This window comes from Typopeltis vanoorti, chromosome 2 (genome assembly GCF_054136105.1).
Source record: "Typopeltis vanoorti isolate ZY-2024b chromosome 2, IOZ_Tvanoo_1.0, whole genome shotgun sequence".
Classification (NCBI taxonomy): domain Eukaryota; kingdom Metazoa; phylum Arthropoda; class Arachnida; order Uropygi; family Thelyphonidae; genus Typopeltis; species Typopeltis vanoorti.
The window spans coordinates 153612136-153626932 of record NC_143550.1 but is presented as its reverse complement, the minus strand read 5'-3'; the positions used below and the strand labels follow the sequence as shown (position 1 = coordinate 153626932).

Below are 14797 nucleotides of genomic sequence, written 5' to 3'. Positions count from 1 at the left end.
CAGACGATATCATGCAAAGATTGAAACACCAGAAACAACGCGAGGCGAGTTTCAAAAATGTACATTTCACTTCCAAACGATTGTTGTGAAATCCTAGTAGTAGTAATAATAGCTTAGAGATGAATAACGCATAACAAACCATTCTTGTTAAAAAAATTTTGGAATGGTAAAAAACTAACTGTAGATATAGGAACAAACTAGATAACAATCACATTGATTTATTCTTTATATAATTTATTCTTTAAATCGTCTGCTCTGTTTTGTGCTGATCTTTGATGTGTCTGACTAAGTTATCTCGTCTGGTAAATGACCTCGAACACCAAGGACACACAAATGCTTGACGAAAAAGTCTGTGCCGATCTAGATGTCGCTGTAGATGAAACTTGACAGCGAATCTCATACCGCATATAGAACACTGATAATTCCTCTGACGTTTAGGATCAGCCATAACCCGTCTTCTCATCCATCTATGTAGTTTCACGGGGAAAAAAGTGGGAAACTCTAAGAGAAAAAAAAAACAACAAAAGAATTTATTGAGAAAAATTGTTGTACATAAATCAATAATACAATGTAATTAATATGTTTTCATTAGTATTATATTTTGTCTGTTGTCGACTCGAGGTACAATGGTAGAAATTTATTTTTATTCGAATGAATTTCTGGATTTTAATTATAACCAAATAAACAGGTTGTTCAATATGCTAAATATAAAAAATATATATATATATATATATAATCTTCCTGTTTGTACTATATGAACATTGCATCAAAATGAGAAAAACTTCTACTTGTAGGATTTATTAATATTTAATATAAGGGTGTGTATTTTAATTTTCAATAGTTTTATTTTTAGTAAGAAATTATGCAATTTTTTTTCTTTGTTTAACTAACATATCATTTATCCAATTTTTTTTTAATTATACTTTCAAAAAAAACTAATTAAAAGAAGTTTTTTTGTGTTAATCCTTATATACGAGATCTGAACTTTCTAGAGCTTTTGAAATCGTTTAGTCACAGAAAAAAGTTAAAAAACATGGTTCTTCTTCTTCTTCGAAAGGTTGTCGACCTCTGAACAAGTCCTATAATAAACTGCGTCTTTATTTTAGTATTTTAAAGAGCATGTCTTTGATCATAACAATGATATGTATACAATATAACGATGAACTTGTCTTCGAGCCGTTTCCGTAGTTATTCAAATTTTCTGTCACGTGTGACAGATCACATGTTTATGTCATTTTCACTATTTTTATCAGTGGTTTTCTTCATCACAAAGTAATGGATAAGTAGCCTATGGTGCCTTCCGTACTTTAATAATATGTGCATTTCTTAATTGTTGGCTGCGCATGATGCATTTATTAATAATTTATGGCAGTTATTTTTTATTTATTTACGGTAAACAGTTTTCCATTGTTGCAATAAACAATATTACAATTATCTTTCAAGCATTAAAAGCACTGAGTTTGTATTTTTATTTGCAGATTTTGAAAAAAAACAATAACATTAAATAAAAATACTCAGAAAGAACTTTTTACACTAAACTGATTAAATCATGTAGTATATCGGTTAGGTTTAACATTACTTTTTCTATTATTATTTTTTTTTTTTTTTAAGGAGAAAGAGGAAGGAGGTCACACTCTCCTTCCTCGTGGCCTTCCTCTTGGTCTTCCTCGCTTAACGGTTTGGGCTCTTTTTACGTGCAAACGTCTATGTCTGTATAAGGTATCTTTGCGTGCAAGTCGCTTCAGGCAAACATCGCATTCGTAACCAGGTCGTGACATTTGATGTCGAGCCATGTGTCGCTTTACGCTACTCATCAAGGTCATCACAAGACCACATACGGGACAAGGAAATTTTTGATTACTTCCAGATTTTGAATCGTCATCTTCCATTTCGGATTCAACGTCGTCAGCTTGAATTTCTGGTGCTGGTAAGTCAAACCACCTTCCGACAGATGGCGCTAAAAAACAACAACAAAAATATTTTATTAATTTATTAAATAATTAATAAAAAACTAAAAACAATTTGTAAATAAATAATATAAATTTAATAACTAATAATTAATAATAAAATTAATAAATGGTAAAAAAACGGGAAAAGCAAATTAATAGAAATAATTAACAATTAAAATTATAAATTATCTAATTTGGGATGGAAAAAAGCAAACACAATAACATCTAGTAAGAGAGAGAGGATACGAAAGGGTTGTTGGAAGAGGAGAGAGAGTGAAAATCGTCAGTATTTTACCTCGATATGATAAAAATTAATTAAGAAGAAGGTCTATGACGGCAGACGATTCGATGCGTAGAAGGAATGGATGCGAGGTTTTGGATGTGTGGAGTGAGTTTGAGGGAAGATTGGATTTGTATAAGAGGGACGGCCTGCACATGAATGCGTTTGGTATCAGCAGTCGAGAAAAACTAAGAACTGGTAAGAGACCTAACACAGAGAGTCAGGGAAACTAAATTATAATGGGAGGAATGGTGAGAATGTGAGTGTAACAGCGACAAAGTATATAACTGTGTTAATGACGGGAATGGGCTTTGTCATGGATATGTTGAGGAGGAGAGAACGATTTCGAGTTTGTTTTCGTTCCGGTTCGTACCCATCAAATGGGTGTAAAGATGTCTACATGTGTAAGGCATTAGAGAATAGAGATCTGCGCAAGTTGTCCAAATGTGTCAGGCAGACTGCAGAAAGACAATACAAAAGAACAAACAGGTAGATTATTGTGTCTGTACACGGAGTATCAGAAACAAAGGGATAGAGTTTGTAGCCTAAGTCAATATAAAGCGATCTCAGATTGCAGGTATTAGCGAGACCTGGCTGTCAGAATCAGGCCTACTAACTGATATCGAGTGTCAAGGGTACAGTATTTTTAGGAAGGATAGAAAGGATAGGAGAGGAGAGGGGGTGCTGCTAATGATATCAGATGACTTGAATCCAGTTAGAGTTGAGACACCAATGATTGTAGTACTACTACTAACTATATTTCATGTGGCACTGAGTTTGATGCCATCTGGTGTGAGGTGGAATCTAACAAGATCAATTATGTAGGGGAATGTTGTTACAGACCTGGTGGATCGTTTGCTAGTGATGAAGAAATGCATCACCATAGAGACGATGGCCGCGAAAAGAGTAATCATGATGGGAGACTTCAAAAACATTGGTTGGTGTTAAAAAGTGGTTTCTTATTATTATATCTATGTTCTATATTTATTTATCTCTTTATACTTAATTTTAATCTTATTTTTATATCTAGGATTGTTTCCTCTTCGGATACTGGCGAATTTATATTTTGCTGCGCCAGCCAGTATCCTCTAGTAGAAAAGATGCTTACTCAGGGAGACAATACTAGATTCTTAGCTTTCTTACCCAATATCTTACTTAACTGCCGCATAGATCTAGATTATTGCAGTCGTGACCTAAATCTGTATTTTTATTCACTCACTAAATCCTTCCCTCCAAAATCAGGTTCTAATTTTATAAGTGGTAATCTGGAATCGTAATCAGACATAACTCAGGTTCAGGTAAATATGACATGTTCATTGGAATATCTAAAGCACAATACAAAATTCATTCACTTAATTATGTTCAATACTAAATAAACTCGAACTAAGAGATTAACACATTCGAACTAATTAAAACTTATAAGGCATGCTAAACACTGTAATTACGCATTGGGATACAAATCAAATGATAAGTTAAGCTAAATTCCTTCTAGCAGTATTGCTCGTAAGAACAAACTACCAACCATTCTAATGTTACTGAGACACTAAATTCTACCTTTCATATCGCATCAAGTTAATTCTATCACATACAAGTTACAACAATCTCTCCTAAACAATTCTTCTTACTCACAAACGAGGTTAACTTTCTAAATAGTGACTGTCCACAGAGTTCCTTATTATAAAGTTCTTAATTTCACAATCGTAAACAATCTTCTTTCTTCTAATGAACCATCACACAAAATTAGAGCAATAGCACCTCACCGACCTTTTTTTCTCCGCGTCGTTCTGCACCACGTGTTTGTCTGGATATTTCTCATCCATTTTGGCTGTCTATACGCCAACGTAGGGGTTACGCTATCTTCATTCTTTCTCCCGGAAACGGACTCAAGATCTTTGCGTTTCAGAAACAACTCGATGGGGCTTTCCAGCGATGGCCTGATTCCTAGCGGAATCAGGCCATCGCTGGAAAGCCCCATTCGCTCTTCAGTTTTGCAAAGAATCCAGCTTCATTTCTTTACGAACGCTCGCTGCCCGACATCACAGACTTCATCCCCCCCTTTTACGCGAAACTGCCCGCCAACTTCCGAACCACCCAATAGGAAAATGATACGACAAGTGATCAAGAAAAAGCCCCCTTGTTCCAGGCTCAACCCCCTTTTATACTCCTATCGAGCGCCTTCTATTTTTAGCCCCTTTTTGCACACCATCCTTACTAATTTCATCCTTTGGCTTATCCTTCGTTTCTACGACGCTGATATCCTCGGATTCATGGAATACATAGTTACGTGATTTTCCGAATTAGCCATACCCTCCAGCATGTAGCTTTAGGCCTTCCAGGAATTAATACTTAACAGCTTTATGATGACTTACAATAGATTTTACGTAGCTTAAGTAAGGCTTAAATTTAATTCACATCATCCCTCTTTTTAAAGACATACAAAATGAAATCTTAAATTAATCACAATAGCTTTGTTTAAATAAAGAATACAAATTTTTACATAAAGTGAGGAAGTTTCACTTTTAATTACAACTGATGCCATTTTTTTATGTTAGACCCTAAATGAGTGATTTCTATTCAAGATTCCTTCATTTAGGATCTAACATTGGATAACAGTAGAATCTCATGAGAAGAATAAAAATGAATTCCTTCAGCTGTTGCGAGACAACTTCCTCGAGCAGCATGTGACAGAAGGAACGCGCGGACGAAGTGTGTTAGATTTGATTATAGTGTCGGGGGTGTTTCAGTTAAAGACGTAACTAATCTGTGTCCGGTTAGAAACGGATCATGTGGAAGGAATACCGTCTGCATAAAAAGGATGTTCGTTATGAAAATTATAAGCAGCAGGCTAGAATAGTCCCAAGTGTTGTACGGAAAGCAAAGTCCGAGTATGAAAAGAAACTGGCTCTGCAAGATAAAGACAACCCACGAGAATTCTATCGATATGCTGCAAGTAAAAGAAAGATTGAATATGAAAGAATAACTCTTCTAAATGCAATTGGTGTGAGGGTTACAGATGCAGAAGAGGTCGTTTAGTTAGTGAGTGTCCATTTTGTTCAAAGCTATCAACCTGGTGTACGCGACATTAAACTCACTGATCTACCTCTTCACTGGATGAAGGAGCGCAGGTTGATGAGGACGAGGTATTAGAGCTGTTGCACAAATTGAATAAGAATTCAGCAATAGGGACTGATGGGATATCAGCACGTGTGCTAAAAGAGTGTTTAGCTGAATTGACCATTCCTTTGACCAGGCTCTATAATTACAGCCCTCAAAAACAATGAAGATTCCGCAGGAATGTATGGTAATTCCATTGCACAAAGGTGGTGCAAAGACTGACGTATCAACTATCGACCAATTAGTATCTCAGGAGTGGTGGTGGTGGAGATTTTGGAAAAATTGGTCAGGTTAGAAAGGGGTTGACACTGAATCTCTACTTTGTAATGAACAACATGGATTTATTCTTGTTTTAGCAAATTGCTCACATTCTAAAATATCATTGAATTGGACAAAGGGAAGGGTTTCTGACAGAATACAGCATGGAAAACTGTTGCATAAATTAGAGAATATAGGTTTGGATTATAAAATGTTAGTGTGGATAAGAGGATGGCTGACTGAGAGATATCTAAAAGTGTGCAGGTCTATTGTGCATAGGCCTGATCTCGGTTGTAATTCTGATACAGTGGAGAGAGTGCAAAGGAGAGTGTTATCAGGATTGTGGAATACCGATTATGAAGACAGATTGATACGGGAAGATGTGAGTCTGCAAGATTTAAGATAACTAGTGGTGGACCACAAGGATCAGTCCATGGCTTGTTTTAATTCAATCTGTACATCAATGACCTTGGGAATGATTTGACATGCGAGTATTTGCTGTGGATGCAAAGATAGGCAGGGTTATCAGCATTCCTGATTGCTAATATGCGGTACTGGCAGAATGATTTTGAATACGCTGGAATTGTGGGCATGGGAATAAACATCCACTTTAGCCTGATTAGATATCCAATGTCATATTATATTGGTAGGATTATGCTAGAAGAAACTGATCAGGCTAGGATCTTGGAGCGTTAGTGGATAGCAAGTTGAAGTTCAGGAACCATGTAGCAAAGATCGCAAATACAACTCAAAAGATAACTGCAATGCTGAAAGTTCCTTTCAGCATTGCAGTTATCTTTTGAGACAGATTGGGGCATTTGTAGATTGAGAACAGATTGAGAATTTGCAGACTGCAGACACTAGCAAACAGGAGAAAGAGGGGTGATATGATTGAGACTTACAAACTTCTGCAAGGGACATACAGGATTTCAATTGATGGAATTTTTCAATTTACGGAGAGCGGGGAAAGGACGAGAGGGAATCTTTGGAAGCTGAGAATGAAGGCCGCTAAGAAGGGGGTGAGGGCTAGATTTTTTCCTCATAGAGTGGCGCGTGATTGGAATGGATTATCATTGGATGTTGTGAGTGCAAGCAGCGTGAATGGATTCAAGAATAAGCATGACAGCAGGTGCGTGTGGCATGTGGCCTCTCTCAATGAGTTCCTGACTTCCTGGAGGTCTCTCTTAATAATAATAATAACAATTATTATTATTAATTATTATAAATAAAAAATCATTATTATTATGTTAAAAACTTAAAAGAAGATACAAAGATATGAGTTTTTAAATAAGTATAAAGTCATTTGAAAATACTTGCACACCCGCGTATGTTTTCCCCCATGGGTATTGCTGCAAGAGCGCTTCCGTAGCGTAGTCGGTAACGACGATACCCTTTGGTTAGGAAAGCATACGATCGATACTCATCATAATTAAGGCTTTACGTCAGTGTTTTGAATTAAAAGTAAATTAGTAGGGTTTTTATCCCAGCAAAACCGTCCGATAGTATACGCATTTAACACAAAACATGACACGAAAATGTGCATTTACATGTAATTCAAATCCTTATAAAGAAACTAAAGTGGTGTACCGAAAGGATCAGGAGTACACCATTCTACTTAATAACGCAGAGCTTAGAACATGGATGAGTTGGTAACTCAGTATTTTCAATCATCTCGTTAATTTTTCCATCCTTAAAAGGACTGGCTAAATGGGCAAAGCAAGAATGCTTTTCATCTTCCCCGTTATCTGTAGAAGACAGTGTAAGGATAAGATGTTATTGAGCTATATAAAGTTCTGATCTTGGCAGGAGGGTAACAGCAATAGCCAAGCCTCGGTTAGAACTTCATTGGATACTGCATTGTCATCCATTACCCTCCCTGAATGCCCATTTTAGTCGCCTCGTACGACATGCATGAGCTACATTGGAGCTATTCTTATCCCGGCTACCACACGGGAAAACAACCAATTTTTCCATATCATTATATATGTATGTATGTATTATTTGCGCTGTGGAAAGGTCTTTTAAAACTTTTAAGAATATTTATTTAATTTAATATAGAAATAATTATTTATTTTATGAAAAATTATTTTTATTTGATATACATTTTTTTTTTTTTTCAATTTTCTATATTAACTCCGCTCACTATATCTTGAAAATCATTGCATGTTACCATAGTCATTGTACTAAGAATTAGTAATTGCACTTCAGGTCTCTATTATGCTGCATTATAAGGTTTCAGCAAGAATTATAGTGAGAAATTAAAATGCATTTTTTTTTTCGAAATGTGCTACCTTCTAAATTTTTATTATCGGTATTCTGTTTACAAATACTATTATAGAGGGCGCTTTCTCCAGACACAGTTACGACGGCTTCTACAACGTCTTAATTAGTTACAAGTGTTGTACCTAATTACCTAATTGTCCAAATTTTCACTTAAATTGTGGTAGGTTTGTCATTAATTAGTTTTAACTATTATTAGTTATTAGTTAGATTTGTTACTGTTTGCAGCATGCTTCGACGACAATTTAATTTGAAGGTGGTCATCAGTCTCAGTTCCCCCTCTTTTTATCCGGGCTCGAGACCGGTATAGCTGACGAATCAGGCCTATGGATGAGTCTTAAGTATTCCTGACTGTAATCCGTGTGTGTGTTCTAGGGCCGGTTTGCCGGTTCTGAGGGATAAAAAACCCGAGTTTTTCCGGAAGAAAAAATCCTCTACCCCGTATGAGACTGGCTAACTCACCTTTTGTCGGAAGAGACCAGATAACGGTTCCTCACGTCACTGACGGGGATCGAACCCGGGTCTTTCCGACCAAAGGGCTTGACTGAATTACGGAGGATCTAATCCTCTGGGTTATACCGGCAGTTTTCATCAAGAAGTACTAGCGACCTCTTTTTTTAAAATGTTAGTCGCACGAAACGGATTGTAAACATGTTCCAGAAGAATTCGATTTGTGGATGTTGATAAAGAAATGTGGATGATGTCCTAAATTTATACAAAAAAAAAAAAAAAAAACTGAGCAAGGGAGATCTGGTTGTTTGAGAACAAAAGAGAAAGATTGGAGTCCATCCTTAGGGAAGTATTATAAGATAACCAAACCGCATGGCTTCACTTTTTCATTGTTTCGGTAGGGTCAGTAAACAAGAACTAAACCTTACGACGTCTAAAGTGACACGGAAAGTTGAAAATTAACATAAAATAAGCTGCTATGCGGAAATAAATACGAAAAAGGGGAGTAAAAAAAAAAAAAGGGTTTTTTTTTTTTTTTTACACGCAATCACCAACGTTGATTACAACTTCCACTTCAGATGGAAAAAAACCCGATGAACATGAAATTAAAAGACACAGTCTATTCGCTTCATATATCCCGAGTTGCAATGTCCAATAATGCCAACCAACCCAACTCAAACTTCCGTGATTTCTCCAAAGGTCCTACCGCAATATGACTTCACTCATCGGAAACCGAGATTCCAGTGGTGAATTTTCGTATGTTAGAAGTAGTAACAGCATGCAATGAAACTCAATGCAGTCATGACTTAAGGCTTGGTAGGACGCGTTCCATGAAAAGATATCGAATCTCAAGGACTGTTTTTGTTTTGCTTGATGGTAATACTATCCACGAAGGAATGGCTGTAAATGCTATGTTAGGTTATCGTGGATGGGATAAGGATGAGATACTCTGGGTGCCCTGCTTTAGAGACAAAAGACGAAACGTCTTCAAGTCTGCCATCTCTTCTCGGATTGACTGTCACATCCAGTTTATCCTGTCACAAATATGTCACATCTTGCCTCCTCAGCCTCTAGAGAACTCGGTGTTCTTTTCTGTTCTCAACATTACTTCTCTTCCTCTCAATTCGTAACACTCTATAAGTCTCAGGTGTGTCCAACTATGGAATACTGTTCCCACATTTGGGGCTGTACACCTAAAACCTCCCTTAGAATTCTTGATGATATACAGAAGAGGAAACTTTCCCTCACAGACTACAACTAGAGCAGCCACTGGCCAACACCCAATCCACTATCCAGCTTCGAACTCACCGAACTTACTTCTCATCAGCGTTTTGTGATGATCCCACCTTTCATGTGTGGGATCATCACAAAAAAAAAAAAAAAAAAAAGGAATTTAAGCAACTCTTACATGCAACACTACAAATGTTGAGAGTAGTCGAAGGATTTCATATTTTAAGAGTAAAAGACAGATGAATAGGTAACATCTTGAACAAAAAAAGGATGCCAAGTTTCTAGAATTGCTATGAAAGGGATGTAATTATGCCCGGAAAGATTAGAAGTCAGTCGGTCCCATAAGAGAGAGATTTGATATTTATTGTTAAGTTAAGCCTTATCAAAGGCAATCGGAGACAGTGACGCACCCAGAGGGGGGAGGGGTAAGGGGCCCTGTCTCCCCCAAAGAAAAAAGGAAAAAATAATAGAAATTTTCCAAAAAATCTTTTCCTAATGAATAAAATTCATTTTTTTTTTAAATTTATGTTGTGTCGTGTCCTCTATTTCTATACTACTTGTTAATTAGCGATCGTTGCAGATGGCAAAGATGTCATCGCCTTCATTGAAGGATGTGTGCAAATCAGTATTTAGGGCACTTATTACTGATTTTGAACTTGGAGATGTTTGAGCGCTGCAAAGTTTGCTTATGAGTAGGACGAGTGGAGGGTACCATCGTCGACAACACTGTGAATAGGTCAGCGAAAGCGGATTAGTTATGTATATGAGGAAGAAGATGGAGAAATATCTGCATCAATACGAAAAGCTAACTCCCTGCCTTTATACACAATGAACGATTTTAGAGAAAAACCAACGATCCAATTACAAATCCACTGCTGAGCAATTGGGTGATAGTTTGATGGTGGACACAACTTTTTTTTTTTTTTAATGGCTGTTTATGGACTTGCTTTTGCAGCCTTATTTATATGCCAGTAGCACGGAAAGCATTGATGACGATGATGATATGGATTTGCTTTCATACGTTTTAGTTCAGGAACGGATCTTTTAAGCACAACTGGTGGGATACGATCAAGACCGTTTGTTTTTCAATTACAGCCAAAGCAACTAACAATGAAACCGATGTATTATATCGATTAACTGCGTGAGTTCTTCGGTCTATTTGTTGAGTTTTCAGAGATAAAAAAATTCGAATTTTCCGGAAGAATAAACTCTGACGCCTCCGAACGAGATCAGCTTAATCACCTTAATTAGAAAAGTCCAATTATATAAATGAAAACATTTTTTTTTAAATTATTTTTATCTTTATAGTTTCATATTTTGAATTTAATTTTAAAGTTTATTAAATCTTATCTCTTATATTATTAAATATTAAATCTTATAGTATTTAGATTATTTATTATTAAATAAGTAATCTAAATCTTAGATTACTTATTTAAGCAAAAATATTTATAAAAGTAAACGATATACCTTTTCATTTTTTATATATGTTTAATTGGCCTTTAATTGTTATCCATGTGCTATAATGAAATAGTGTTTTATTGGTTCTCTTTATAATATAAAAAAGCTATGTAATATAAAGTTTATTTTAATAAATATATATTCAGTTGGCTTTTAATTGTTAGTTGTAATAAGATATCGTGGGTAATTGTACTTCCTGTGTTGTCTATCTGGTTAGACTGCTCTTCAAAGGATTAGAGTACGTACCAAATCAAAATTAAGTTTAAACGCAAATAAAAAGGGTATATACGAACATTTCGGCGATCGTCTTTTTGTAAATCAACCAATGCTATAAATGAAAGATCGTAATCACATATTCATAATCATCGTTTCTATTATTTACATTATGATCTCGGATGTGATTAATTAAATAAAGTGAAGTTTTTTTTTAGTTTGCAGCTAAATTTCAAGACCAGTAATACCTAAGAATCTCATAGTTTCTTTGAGATATCTCCGATATCTCAAAGAAATGAAGTTTACCATCATACAGCACTGGTGGCCAAAACTTAAGGACGAACTACATTTTTGCCTGTATATAAAAAATTTTGATGACTACAGTCAAATGTGGACAAATTTATTTCCAGCATACTAATAAATTATGTTGCACAAAAATTGCGTCATAAATTTCATACAAATTAATTTGCAGTATGCTCTTGCAATTTACAAATTTTCAAAGGTTGCTGTTAAGGAATTAATGTACAGCGCTTACAGAAAACTATGCCAAGAGACATTTCAGTATGGAATATGCCCACCCTGAACTGCGATGTGCGATGCAGCTCTCACGACGTCGTACTGCTTAGCCCCAAGTGATTCAGGAGTTTTTGAAGCAAACTGGCGCCCTTCTCCTAAGAGCGAAGATAAGGCCTTGTTCGTTTTCTGGAGGGGAATTTCGAGCAGCAATGCGTCTCCCTATTGCGTCCCAAATGTGTTCTATGGGGTTGAGATCTGGGGAGCGTGTTGGCCAGTCGATTCGATTAACATCCTCGGTCTCCAGAAGTATTTCACAACTCGTGTACGATGAAGTGTGATATTATCATCCATAAAAATGAATTCTTCGCCTACAGCACCACGAAACAATGGAACACAACGTTGAAGAACTTCGTTGCAATAACGCTCACCAGTCATAGTCCCTTTTACCAGCGCTTGTAGCTCGGTGCGTCCATTAAGCATAATGTCTCCCCACACCATCATAGTAGCATCTCTGTATCCGTTTCAAGAACATTCTCGCGATGGTAAGCAGTACACTTTCGCGCCAGATCACGTGTCGTCTTGAGACTAAAACGACTCTCATCTGTAAAGAGTACATTAACTCATTGGTGTCTTGTACAATTTTTGTATACAACACCACTGCACACGCGCTCTACGATGAGTTGTGGATAAAGGAACGCAGACTACGGTTTCTTTGGAAGTATACGCCTACTTTTCGAAGACGTCTTGCCACAATTTGTCGATATATCCGCGCACCTGTGCTCGAATGGAACCAACTTGCAAGCCGACCTTGCGTGGTGCTTCGATTACGTTTTACTGTTATAACCAAAAATCTATTTCCATGCTCCGTTGTAGAGCGAGGTCGACCTCCTTCTAGAACACATTCCATTGGTTTGAAATGCTGTTTTCCAGATCTTGGATACAACTTTATATGAGATTGAACTCTCTGTGTCAATATCAGTAATTCTGCGGCCTTCTTCAAGCTTTCTAATAATTCTTCCCCCACTTGAAATCATCGAGATGATGTCTTTAAGATATTACAAGACATCCAAGTTTGCAACAATTCACTTAGCGAAGCCTTTTCCCTTTTATCCTGTTGAGTGCTACCACGTGATACCTTTACGCGTGATTCGAAAATTTGAATGTGTTTCCCCTTTGTACTCGAAATCGTCAGTTCTACAAATTGCCACAAGCCGATTCGTCTAAATTTGCTGTTGTGATCTTCAAAAATAATGTTCGTCCTCAGGAAGAACACACCAGTGTATGATGATATATAAATAGTATTAATCGCAATTTTTTCAGAACTTAATATTAGATGCGCAATCATAAGCAACACTTACAGCTCAGTGTGTTGTTGGAATCCTCTTCGCTCTGCTCTTGTCCTGTATTTTCGATTCCTTCATCCTGTTCCACTTCGGTCATATCGGCAGATATCTCGATCTCTTCATCCACCACTATAAATGGCGAGACTGAACAGAGGGGCATCTCTTCCTTCACCTTAACCCAAGTCAAAAGTTCGGCATCTGTGAGAGAATGTATCCCATTAGTAAGAATCAAATCAACACCATCTTGTAAATGTTTATTGAATGCATTATTGGTATACAAACAGACAACAAGAGCCATAGAACTAGGATTGGAAATTTTAAATCCATGAATATATGCACATATTTTAAAACATCCAAAATCTTCTGCAGTTAGCTTGAATTGTACTAAAATAATGCATTTTATAGGAAATAATAATAATAATAATAAAACACTTGATATTTATTCTATAATAATATAAACTTAGGGAATTTTTTCGTATTAAACTGGTATGTCTTAAATTTTTTAAAAAAATGGACTAGTTTGTCTGTTTTGTAAAATGAATATTTCTCTTGCTTTTATCTAAAACACGTTCACGTTAGTTCTTTTTTTTTTTTTTATATATTTTTTTTTATTCATTTGATATATTCAGTTTACCAAACAATAATTACTTAGGTAACCATCTGCTTGCCTCGCACTGCACTACCGTCTATGAATGTGAATATTGCAACCGAGGTTAGCGAGATATGCTGGAAACAAAACGAAACAATAATTACTGATGTTACCTTTGTATCTTCGAAATGGTTGTTATATAAACTGCTCCATATAAACAAATATTGACTTCATTAGACAGTCAATTATTTATCCAACAGATCCACATGAACAGTCTATGTTACTAGAATGAACACGTAAGTGCTGTGAATGATTTCTTTGCTAAATATATCTTATTCCATCATGAAAAAAAAATAAAAAGGCATATTGTTGATTTGAAGATCGTTTTTAAAATTCTTAATATTGATTAAAACCTAGAGTAATACTGTAATTAGGCAAATATACAACAATTTAATTGGTACACATGTAAAGATAAACGTATCAAAATTAACATATGAAAAATCTGAGTATTAAAATAAAAAAACATTGATGGATTTGAATGCAAAATATCCCATAGTTTAGTCTTTATAATTAAGGATGTTCCCTACAGTAATATTAGCATTCTGTTTGGTTGTAATCATAGACAACAATTGGAGTATGTATACAAACCAACAATAATACTGGCACGATTTTATTCACATCAATGTTACAGAAAATGCAATATTACAAATAAAACTACAAAGGTATTATGGGCGAATCTCAATTTTCAATACTCGGAGAAAATGCTCTTATATTATATAATATAATACATCTTCAACATTTTCTCCCCTAAAACACTACACAAATCCATATCATTTCAATTATAAGGCACACACAGGGAATCATTCACAATATAGCTCGGGGGGGGGTGTTGAAATATACATGGATTTTTCATTTTTATTTTTTTTTTAACGAACAAATTATTTAGAACATGTATAAACCTTTTATTTAGAATGAAACATGTCCAGACACTAGATCATTAGCTGTCTGTATTCCTTTATTATAACTGATAAGGATTTTACACTATTAACAAGCATACATCATCTTCAAAAGAAGTTCCCCTTTCAATATTTTTTTGCAACAATCCCAAAACAACGGG

The 14797-nt window shown here is 35.7% G+C and overlaps 1 protein-coding gene across 1 annotated transcript; it reads right to left on the bottom strand.

Moving 5' to 3' along the window:
• Positions 1-831: 831 nt before the first annotated feature.
• LOC150109541 (uncharacterized) lies at positions 832-13274 on the bottom strand. Its single transcript, XM_090408896.1, has 2 exons — positions 13107-13274; positions 832-1957 (listed from the first exon to the last, which is right to left on the bottom strand). Exons 1-2 carry the CDS (start codon positions 13249-13251, stop codon positions 1629-1631), a joined length of 474 nt encoding a protein of 157 aa, XP_090265022.1. The 5' UTR covers positions 13252-13274; the 3' UTR covers positions 832-1628.
• Positions 13275-14797: the final 1523 nt, after the last annotated feature.